The sequence below is a fragment of the Sinocyclocheilus rhinocerous genome, unplaced genomic scaffold, assembly GCF_001515625.1.
Source record: "Sinocyclocheilus rhinocerous isolate Xijiao unplaced genomic scaffold, SAMN03320098_v1.1 scaffold2213, whole genome shotgun sequence".
NCBI classification, from domain to species: domain Eukaryota; kingdom Metazoa; phylum Chordata; class Actinopteri; order Cypriniformes; family Cyprinidae; genus Sinocyclocheilus; species Sinocyclocheilus rhinocerous.
This window is the reverse complement of record NW_015634046.1, coordinates 197,555-208,678: the sequence shown is the minus strand read 5'-3', so window position 1 is coordinate 208,678 and position 11,124 is coordinate 197,555. Positions and strand designations below refer to the sequence as shown.

Here is an 11,124-nt window from a genome sequence, read left to right as displayed (position 1 = left end):
GGGAAAGAAATTATAGAAATTAATACTTTTATTTACCAAGGATGCTTTAAATTGATCAAAAGTGATGATAAAGACATTTATAATGTTACAAGTGATTTCTATTTCAGATAAATGCTGTTCTTCTGAACTTCCTATTCATCAAATTCTACTTAATTCTACTTAATAATAAATGTTTCTTAAGCGGCGAATCAGCATATTAGAATGATTTCTGAAGGATGTGACACTGAAGACTGGAGTAATGATGCTGAAAATACAGCTTTGATCACAGAAATAAATTACAGTTTAACAGATATTCACATAGAAAACGGCTGTTTTAAATTATAATAATATTTCACAATTTTACTGCTTTTGTTGTATTTCTGATCAAATAAATGCAGGCTTGGTGAGCAGAAGAGACGTCTTTAAAAACATTAAAAATCTTACTGTTCAAAAACTTTTGACTGGTAGTGTAAGTTATGGATAGGTGTATTCATATTTTATATTTCTATATTAAAATAAATGTTTTATATATAAATATTACTATTTATATATAACTGTGATTCAATATACATTTATTTGCTTCTCAAGAAATCAGTTTTTGGCCCTAGTTTTGTAGGGAGCTATATTCATGTCCATAAAGTTTTTGTTTTCATTCATTCAATTGCGCTCTCTGTTAAACCGGCTGTTTTTGATACTGTATCTTTAAGAGATATGTAAATGAGCTCTGTTGTGATTGGCAGATCTTTATCAGTCAGAGGTCACATGTCATTTTTGCAGTTTAGTTTCAATCAATGGGCTGAGGTAGATGTTTTGCATTGTGAACAACATTAAATATGGGACTAATTATAGTCTGAATCAATTACATGATGATTATAGTTGGTTTAAGTCTGAGTCGCTCGCAGGGGAATTACAGCAAATGTACAAAAACCATAAAAATAGTAGAGGAAAGTATCTTATTTATTTTTTCACATTTATTTATTAATCCTAAACTCTAGCGAGTGACTGATTTGTGTCTGGTCTGTGAAGTTGCAGAGAAACCCAAAGCTGCTGTACAGATTTTATAAACCGTCGGTCTGCTTTATATCAGCTATTATTTATTTGAGCTTTGTCACGAGTCAATATGATCCAATAGATGTTCGGCTGTAACATACACACTTGTTTTTGGAATAAAAGTGAATTGTGTGAATGTTTGTTAAGCCTAATTATTGTGTTCGTCATTTTTTGACCTGGATTTTCTTTTTCCTGAAAATGCTAGTTAATATTTTCACATTGGACTGAAACTTACGGACTTTGTACCCAAAAAATCTGATAATATTTGAAGAGTTAATTTGCAAAACCAGATAACTCAGTTTTTAAAAATGTTCAAAAATCATGTTTTTTTAATCCTGCATTCCAATTATTATCATGATTAAATAATAATACAAAATACAGCTAACACAAAAACATAACAATAAAAAACATGATTTATGAAAATAAAAACGGAATTAGTAATTTTTTTGCAAATAAACTCTTCATTTTGTAATTTTATAAGCCTACAGATATTTCTTATACATTTCTCGTTATACTTTACTGTTGGCAAATATTGGCTTCAATCTTTTCATCAACTTTTCTTTAAATTAGCACATATTTTGTATTTAATATTAAAATTATATATAATTTTTATAAATATATTTACAATATTTAAAATTATTAATCAGAGCTTATGAACATTGACAAAATTATCCACAAATGTTTTGTTCACTCAAAAACTGAGGCACATGAACTCAAAACATTTTTGTTGATTGAAAATAAAGCTGAAATAATATGTCTGATTACGTGAATTTTTTTTTAATGAAAATTAGAAACATTGCCCTGGCAATTAACTGAAATTTGAACAAACCAAATAACACATTAAACCTAATTAGTAACAAAAACTAAAATAAAAAAAAAGAAAAGAAAAAAAATTGAAAATATTAAAAGTGAATTCAAAATATATACTATTGCTATAACAGTAATAAGAATTTTAATATAACTACATTCAATTTTGCATGTTTAAAAAAAGCAAGACCACATGTGATACAGGAAAATATTTTATTTCCTTCAGTTGTGGACTGTACAGTATTCAATCACGTGATTTCACAGGAATCGTTAATAATATGATTGATGACTGGACCCTTCAGATGAGGCTCATCAGCCTTTGGCATCGAATCCGCTTGGTTTAACGACAGAATCTGTAAAGCTTTAAAATGCAGTGAAATCAGAGATCAGAGCAGGATCTTGTAATAATCGTCTCTGTAGCTGTAAAGGACCACCACAGCCACCCTGAAAACACACAGAACGGCTCAAACTCAGATTCCACAGCATGCTGAACAAATCAAGAGAACATGATATTTGATTTTCTTCAGTTCTGGACTTTCAGCACGACGTCATGAGATTTCAGAAATTAAAACAAGAACCAGTAAGTTTATTTTTTTGCCCTTTTGGCAAATATTTGTTTCAGATCTGTTACTCCTGAGCTTAAAAAGACTGACGTTAGTCCTTCAGAATAAAATATTTAAACACTACTTTCTATGGAAGATTGATTCCACAGAAATAAAAACCACAAACTTGCAATTTTGAGAAAAAAATGTGTCAAAAATATATAGATGTTGTATAAACTCACAATTCTGAGAAGCAAAGTCCAAGTTGTGAGATATAAACACGTGAGGAAAAAAAAAAAGAGGAAAGAAAAATTCACCATTATCTTTTGTATTTTTTCTTTCTACGGAATAAAAAATACAAGAGAAGTAAACCCAGAATTACGAAAAAAAAGTCAGAATTGCGAGATATAAACTCCGATTGTAAACTCGCAATTGTAAAAAAAAAAGTCTGAATTGCGAGATATAAACTCAGATTGTAAACTCGCAATTGTAAAAAATAAGTCTGAAATGCGAGATGTAAACTCTGTAAACTCGCAATTGTAAAAAAAGGTTGAATTGCAAGATGTAAACTCAGATTGTAAACTCACAATTGAAAAAAAAAAGTGAATTGCGAGATGTAAACTCAGATTGTAAACTCACAATTGAAAAAAAAAAGTGAATTGCGAGATGTAAACTCAGATTGGAGATGTAAATCATACTGCAAATTCGCCATTGTAAAAAAAAAAAAGTCTTGAGTTGCGAGATGTAAACTAATATTGTAAACTCACAATTGTAAGAAAAAAGTGAATTGCGAGATGTAAACTCTGTAAACTCGCAATTGTAAAAAAAAAAGTCTGAATTGCGAGATGTAAACTCATATTGCAAATTCACAATTTAAAAAAAAGGTTGAATTGCGAGATGTAAACTCTGTAAACTCGCAATTGTAAAAAAAAAAGTGAATTGCGAGATGTAAACTCACAATTGAAAAAAAAAAAAGTCTGAATTGCGAGATGTAAACTCTGTAAACTCGCAATTGTAAAAAAAGGCTGAATTGCAAGATGTAAATCATACTGCAAATTCGCCATTGTAAAAAAAAAAAAGTGAGTTGCGAGATGTAAACTAATATTGTAAACTCACAATTGTAAGAAAAAAGTGAATTGCGAGATGTGAACTCAGATTGTAAACTCTCAATTGTAAAAAAAAAATTAAAGTCTGAATTGCGAGATGTAAACTGTAAACTCGCAATTGTAAAAAAAAAAGTCTGAATTGCGAGATGTAAACTCATATTGCAAATTCACAATTTTAAAAAAAGGTTGAATTGCGAGATGTAAACTCTGTAAACTCGCAATTGTAAAAAAAAAAGTGAATTGCGAGATGTAAACTCACAATTGAAAAAAAAAAGAAGTCTGAATTGCGATGTAAACTGTAAACTCACAATTGTAAGAAAAAAGTGAATTGCAAGATGTAAACTCACATTGCAAACTCGCAACTGTAAAAAAAAATCTGAATTGCGAGATGTAAACTCGTATTGTAAACTTGCAATTGTAAAAAAAAAAAGTCTGAATTGCGAGATGTAAACTCAGATTGTAAACTCGCCATTGTAAAAAAAAAAAAAAGCCTGAATTGCGAGATTCTTGAGAATTAGGCCTACACCGAATGCAAAAAAAAAAAAAAAAAAAAAGCCTGAATTGTGAGATGTAAACTCGTATTGTAAACTCACAATTGTAAAAAAATATTTGTAAACAATCTGAATAGTGAGATCAAAAGTTGCATGTTTTTTTTTAATTCCATTGTGGAAACACGCTTCCAGAATTTTCTTATTTTCTTAATAATATCTTGAATTCTTAAAAAATTGTATCTCTCTTCTTCTTAAGAATGTGTAAAGACAAAACTCAAGAAAAATTCAAACTCTTGAAAAGAATGTTCTTAAAAAACGTATTAAAATTATTATTGTCTTAAATTCCCAAAGATGAGATGTTTACTTCATTGGATTGTTTCAAATATTAAGCATTACAACATAAAACTGGCTCCATATAATACATACGACTACTAAATTAAGTAAATTAAATTAAACTAGTAAATTAAACTTTCATCATCATATTAACATTTCATAGAGATTTTAGAGGGAATTTTGGATTTCTCTTTTTATCACTCAATTCAGAAAATATTGTCAACAGACAGAAAACAAACACATTTTCACCATGTTTATAAGGTGTAAAATGTTTAAATCGGTGTGAACGAAATATGAACAAACATTCAGAATATAGAGCCATTTTGGAGAGTATCACAATGCATACACACGCTTTCCCCTAAGCATAAAAAATGCTGATTACGTTCATGTTTCGCTGTAAGAACATTACAGTTATTGATGCTGGAAAAGCAGCTCAGTACCTTTTGGAGATCTTGAAGTGGTAGATCTGCTCACAGATGCATTTGAAGTAGCGCTGTTTGGGCAGCCGAGAGAGAAGCGTCTTCACGCTGATGTTGAACTGCTCCTCACCATCAAACTGAGACAAACAACAGCAGCCTCAGCGTTAAACACTCCAGTCAGCACACAATGGATGAGGAATCATATCTGAGACACTCATTCAGGGGTAGAAATCAAGAAATATACAATATGCATATGTTGAGACTTAAAACTGACCTATTTCTAACATTATTGGGAGACATGGAAGGAGTACTGTAATTATGAAGGTTTAATGTTTTAGATTAGAAAGTCTCTTCTGCTCACCAGAGCTGCATTTATTTGGTCAAAAATACAGTAAAAACAGTGCAATATTATTGCAATTTAAAACAGCTGTTTTCTGTGTGAATATCTGTTAAGCTGTAATTTATTTCTGTGACCAAAGCTGTATTTTCAGCATCATTACTCCAGTCTTCAGTGTCACATGATCTTCAGAAATCATTCTAATATGCTGATTTGCTGCTCAAGAAACATTTCTGATTATTATCAATGTTGAAAACAGTTGTGCTGCACAATATTTTTGTGGAAACTGATACGTTTTATTTTTCAGGATTCAGAGATGAATAGAAAGTTCAAAAGAACAGTATTTATTTGAAATAGAAATCTTTTGCAACATTATAAATGTCTTTACTGGCACTTTTGAGCAATCCTTACCAAATTAAAATTAATTAATTTTTTTTAATCTTACTTACCCCAAACTTTTGAATGGTGCATGAATGGTAAAACGGTTTTCAACATTGATAATAATCAGAAATGTTTCTCGAGCAGCAAATCAGCATATTAGAATGATTTCTGAAGATCATGTGACACTGAAGACTGGAGTAATGATGCTGAAAATACAGCTGCGCATCACAGAAATAAATTACAGTTTAACACATATTCACATAGAAAACAGCTGTTTTAAATTGTAATAATATTTCACTATTTTTGATCAAATAAATGCAGCCTTAGTGAGCAGAAGATACTTCTTTACTTCGTTTTATCTCCTTTTTTCCTGCATTTTTTAAATGCTAAAACAAACATCTTAAAAAATGAATAATAAAAATAAAGCTAAAAAAACACTTTCATAATCACTCAGTGTGTGTGAGTGTTTTTCCTCGCACTCTGAACTGGTGAATAACTGAAGGCCTTTGTTCTGTGTAAGCTCATGTTTGTTCCTGGTTAAACGACATGAACAGACGGTTCTTCCTGTTGCAGTGACTCATGTTGATGGAGAGGGTTTCCCTCATCATCCTGCTGTCAGCACACAGGATCCCCCTCTCTTCCGCTTGATGTTTTCCACTGGAATGCCATTTATTTACTCAGAATAGCTCATAATAATAGCAGTACAAACCTCGAGGGACAGGAAGTTGATGAGGGTTTCCTTGGGCAGATCGACCTGCGGAGGAATGCGACAGGAGAGATTGTGAAGGTCAGGTTCGCAGACACAATGGAGGCTTATCTACAGAAACCCGCAGACGGACGCAGTGCCATGTAAACACGGCGTACCAGTCAACAGGAAGGGCTCCAAATGTGCCTTAACAGGGTAAAAGTTGGAGTAAATACACCACCGAAGAACCATGAGAGGAAACGAGCTGTGTGTGTGTGGCGTTAGTGTCTTTGTTTTCATATCAGCGCATCATGTTTTTTCTGTTATCGCTCTTTAGATGTCGATCAGAGTGTCTGGAAAGTTTAAGGTGGTTCTACTTCCTCAAGTTCTTCCTTGAGTTCTCATGGTTCTTAACTTGAGATTTTGGCTCGGGGACAAATTCATATTTGAACCCATAACTCAGGGTTAAGGGGAGTTTTGTAAACCGTGTAACAACAGAGAGAAACACCAAGCCACTTCATTCCCCACAAAACCACTAAATTAACTAAATATGCAAGCGATGAGAATCTTGATGTTTATGCTTCTCAAAACAGTTCATCATTTCACTGGATATGAGATTGCTAAATGAGTAAATGAATCTAGTACAGCACATCACTGGCAACGCCAAGGTCATGGGTTCGATTCCCAGGAATCATGCATGAACTGATGCTGATACCAATATCTTAGAGAGCCGAGGCCGATATAAAGCCGATATATATGATTTTACACTATTTAATTTAAATAAGATGCATAAAATTGCTGCAATGAAACTGAGATTCATATTTATTAAATTAGAAATAATTGTACAATGAATCAATATGAAAAAAATTTAAATAAACAGATTTGCACTTTAGTATCTTCATTCTGTAACCGTATTACAGTATTTTCACAAATAAAGGAATAGTTAAAAACACAAATAAAAAGGAATGCATGAACTGTTCAAATGTACACTAGTGGTCGACCGATATGTTTTTTTTTGACGATATCTTAAGGAGCCAGTGGCCGATATGATGCCGATATATATGATATAACACTATTTAATTTAAATAAGATGCATAACAATTGCTGCAATGACATTTAGATTCATATTTACTAAATTAGAAATAATTAATTGTGCAATAAATCAATATGAAAATAATTTGAACTTGATAAAAAAAAAAAAATTACAGATTTGTGCTTTAGCATCTTCATTCTGTAATAATATACTAGTATTTTTCACAAATACAGAAATAGTTAAAATACAAATAAAAAGGAATGCATGAGCTCATCAAATGCACACTAGTGGTCTACTGACATGGATTTTTTATGACCGATGCCCGATACCGATATTTTAAAGAGCAGACAGCCGATAAAAAGCTGATATAAACGATATTACCCTATTCAATTTAAATAAGATGCATAACAATTGCCGCAATTAAATTTAAAGATATTTTCTAAAGTAGAAAATTAATTGTAAAACGAATAAATATGAAAAAAAACAAAAACATTTATTTATGCTTTCGAAACTTGTTTTTGTAATCCTATTATTGCATTTTTCACAAATTAAGAAAGTTAAACACTATAACCAAGTGCACTCAGTAATCTGATAAGTTTGTGCAGACTGGCAATCATATTTTCTCAAATAAAGTTCAGGTAACACTAATTTAATTAAATCATCGGTGCCGATATTTTAAAAATGCCAAATATCGGTCATGGCAATATACTGGTTGACCACTAATGTATACCTTGTTGCAGCATTCTTGTCACTATCAAAATGATTCCCATCACTGTCAAAATTAAAGCTGTTTATGATACTTATCGGCCATGCAGAAAAACTATAAAAACTGATAATTTAAAAAAATACCAAATATCGGTTGTTATATTTGTTGATCACTAATGCATACATTGAATGGATGCAAGTTGCTGCATTCTTGGCACGTTCTGATGCCAATTATTTAAAAATGGCAAATATCGGCAAGTACGATGCAAGTCACTTTGGATAAAAGCATCTGCCAAATGCATCAGTGATGATATGAGAGCAGGAAGTGACATCATATACTCACAGCCAGCACTTCAATGTCGTTGCTCTTGTTCTGTAAGTTGCTGCTCAGATTCTGCAGTCGTGTCTGGATCTGAAAGACAGGACTTCTCTCATGCTCATAATGCAAATGGACAGAAAGCAAAAGCTTTTCATCGTATGTAATAAAGCTGAGCACAGAACAGCAGGGGTTCAGATTCGCTGGCTCATCACTAGACGGGGCTGAATCATTACTTCAGACTGTCCCGAGGACTCACGCATGCTGAATTAAACACCAATTGAGCTGAATCAAACACTGAACGCTTCTCATGGGGTCACAGATTCAAGACTTTCTCCATGTTTGATTGTGATGGAGCGTGAAAACTTCAAGGGGAAATTTGGCCAAAAGCAACACTGGGATTTATTGGGGATTAAGCGTGTGTGATTGTGAGGGGAAGGACATTCTCTACAGGCCTTAAAGGTACAAGATGAGGAAGAAAGCGTGTTTCCCAGTGTGCTGACCTGCGTCTCGTATCTCCGTCGGGAGCTGGCTGAGATTTTCTCAGGCGGTACGAGGTTCACATTCATGGTGTTGCTCCCGTGTGACTCAGACGGACCTGATGGACACCAAACACACGAGAAGATAGAAGCATGATGCTTCATTCAAACATCTGTTGGACAAACCTCAGTTATTTTCTTTCAAGGTTTTAAATGCAGTATCCGCCAGAGACAAACAAAGTGTGAAGTACTACACAACACTGAATCACTGTGTGCCTCAATAATGTTTTAAATGAATTAATAAAGCAGTAAGCCATGATTTTAGATCGTGAACGACTAAAATTGTGTTTCTATGAGACTTCAAACAGCTGATAAAAACATCAAGTAATCCACAGCACTCCAGTCCATCAATTAACATCTGGAGAAGACAAAAGCTGGAACAAATCCATCAAGACATTTTTAATGTCTAAAATACGAGTCCGTAATCCATAATAACGCTTCCTCCAGTGAAAAAGTGGTGTGGTCTGAATCAGGAGAGAAATCTGCACAGATCAAGCACCATTTAAACAGTCCAAAACAGCCCAAAAAAGTCTTAGTGCTGGATTTGTTTCAGCTTTTGTCTTCTCCAGATGTTAACTGATGGACTGGAGTGCTGTGGATTACTTGTGGATTATTGTGATGTTTTTATCAGCTGTTTGGACTCTCATTCTGATGGCACCCATTCACTGCAGAGCATCCATTGCTGAGACACTGATGCAGTGCTACATTTCTACAAACCTGATGAAGAAACAAACTCATCCTAATCTTGGATGGCCTGAGGGTAATTTTAATCTTTGGCTTTAAGATTTTGGTCACCCTTACTTTGTCTTGTTTCTTCAAGTTTTGTCATGTTGCAGAGCGAAAAAAATTTTAAACAGGAAAATTTGTTTGGTTTACTGCTCAATAACTTACGAAATAGGCCTAAAAACCAAATGAAAAAGAATTATGAGACAAGAATGCGGATCGCGATCCTGCCTGAAAAACCTGTACCTGAGTTTCCCAGTAATGATCCCTTTGGATTCTGGAGAGAAGCACTCTCGGAAATCTCTCTGATGGGCAGAAACGAGAGCGAAAACACAGCATTAGATGTTTCCTCTGGACTCTGACACATGGTTTACGGTTGTAAACATCAGCGTCTGTCACCTGTTTCTCTCTTCGGAGAGTTTGGTCCGGCTCTTTTGGATGAAGTGATCGACTAGTTCCGACTCGGGGATTCTCTTCTCCGACTGACGGTCTTTCTCAAAAGTCTTCACCTGACGGGAAGAGAGCGTGTCAGATCAGCGCACTCTTTAGTGTCTCCAGCGCAGGTGTTGATGTGATTTACCTTCAGGTAATGTCCTTCTTTATCAGACACCAGCACCATGAATGTGATTCCAGCTTGTCTGCAGTGCTCCAGAAGAGCTTCCTGTGACTGTGGCACAAATGGAGAATATTTATCTTCATTACAACAGAAAAACACACACATCTGACTGCATTCATTAGAGCGGATCAGGGCTTATTAGTCTCGTGTTGTCAGAAATTGACGATCGGTAGAAACTTATTCTGCCCGAGATCCACCCTGGAATTTAACGACTGTGGTTTGGAGTTGAACATAATAATAAAAAATAATGACTTGTGGTTCAGTAAGAGAGGAATCGCTCTGACGGATTCAGTCAGTCAATGACACTGATTTTTTTTAGTCTTGGATGACATTGGTTTCCATGCTTGTTTCGCAAGAATTAGTGAGAACGTCACAACTGACGGAAAGATGTATTGTCTGCTTACTGTCTTTGCATTTATTTCATGGCATTTCAATTTATTTGATTGATGAATGCTTTATTATATGAAACTAGTTCTCAGCTCTGAACCCTTAATTCACCAAAATGTCAAATACTTCCTCTGTATATCTGTCTTGTTTTACAGTACAAATATGCTAAGATTCTCAGACTTGACTCAAAAGGGCAAACTAGTTTATTTTTCTGACACTACTGGCAAATATTTTTTTCTTGTTTTAAAGGAGACATATTATGCCTCTTTTTACAATATGTAATAAAAGTCTCTGGTGTCCCCAGAATGTGTCTGTGAAGTGTCAGCTCAAAATACTCCACAGATCATTTATTATATCATTTAGAAAATGGCTATTTTGAGTGGAAGCAGAAACACGCTGTTTTTCGTGCCTGTCTCTTTAAATGCAAATGAGCTGCTGCTCCCCGCCCCCTTTTCCAGAATAGAGCTACGCCATTAGAGCGCGTACCTGCTAAAAAACATCTGTTTTGGTTCTGATTATCATGTTTATCGCTTTGAAATCATGCGTTTTAAATCATATGAGTTTAAACTTCTGATATACGGTTTTCTGAGCACACACATCCGAAGCACACGCACAGAAAGCGGCTGTCACAGCATGTGAGTACTAAACTAAGTTCTCATTCACACACAAGTTTAC

The 11,124-nt window shown here is 34.0% G+C and overlaps 1 protein-coding gene across 1 annotated transcript in view; it reads right to left on the bottom strand.

The window, feature by feature from the left end:
• Positions 1–2,047: 2,047 nt before the first annotated feature.
• eif2ak4 (eukaryotic translation initiation factor 2 alpha kinase 4) overlaps positions 2,048–11,124 on the bottom strand; it is a 61,396-nt gene continuing 52,319 nt past the window's right edge. The window contains exons 31-38 of the mRNA XM_016559233.1: positions 10,027–10,113; positions 9,846–9,955; positions 9,693–9,751; positions 8,688–8,782; positions 8,212–8,280; positions 6,155–6,199; positions 4,749–4,864; positions 2,048–2,280 (exon numbers count right to left, since the gene is read on the bottom strand). Coding sequence (XP_016414719.1) covers positions 2,223–2,280; positions 4,749–4,864; positions 6,155–6,199; positions 8,212–8,280; positions 8,688–8,782; positions 9,693–9,751; positions 9,846–9,955; positions 10,027–10,113 — 639 coding nt within the window. The 3' untranslated portion in view covers positions 2,048–2,222. The remainder of the gene's footprint in view (positions 2,281–4,748; positions 4,865–6,154; positions 6,200–8,211; positions 8,281–8,687; positions 8,783–9,692; positions 9,752–9,845; positions 9,956–10,026; positions 10,114–11,124) is intronic.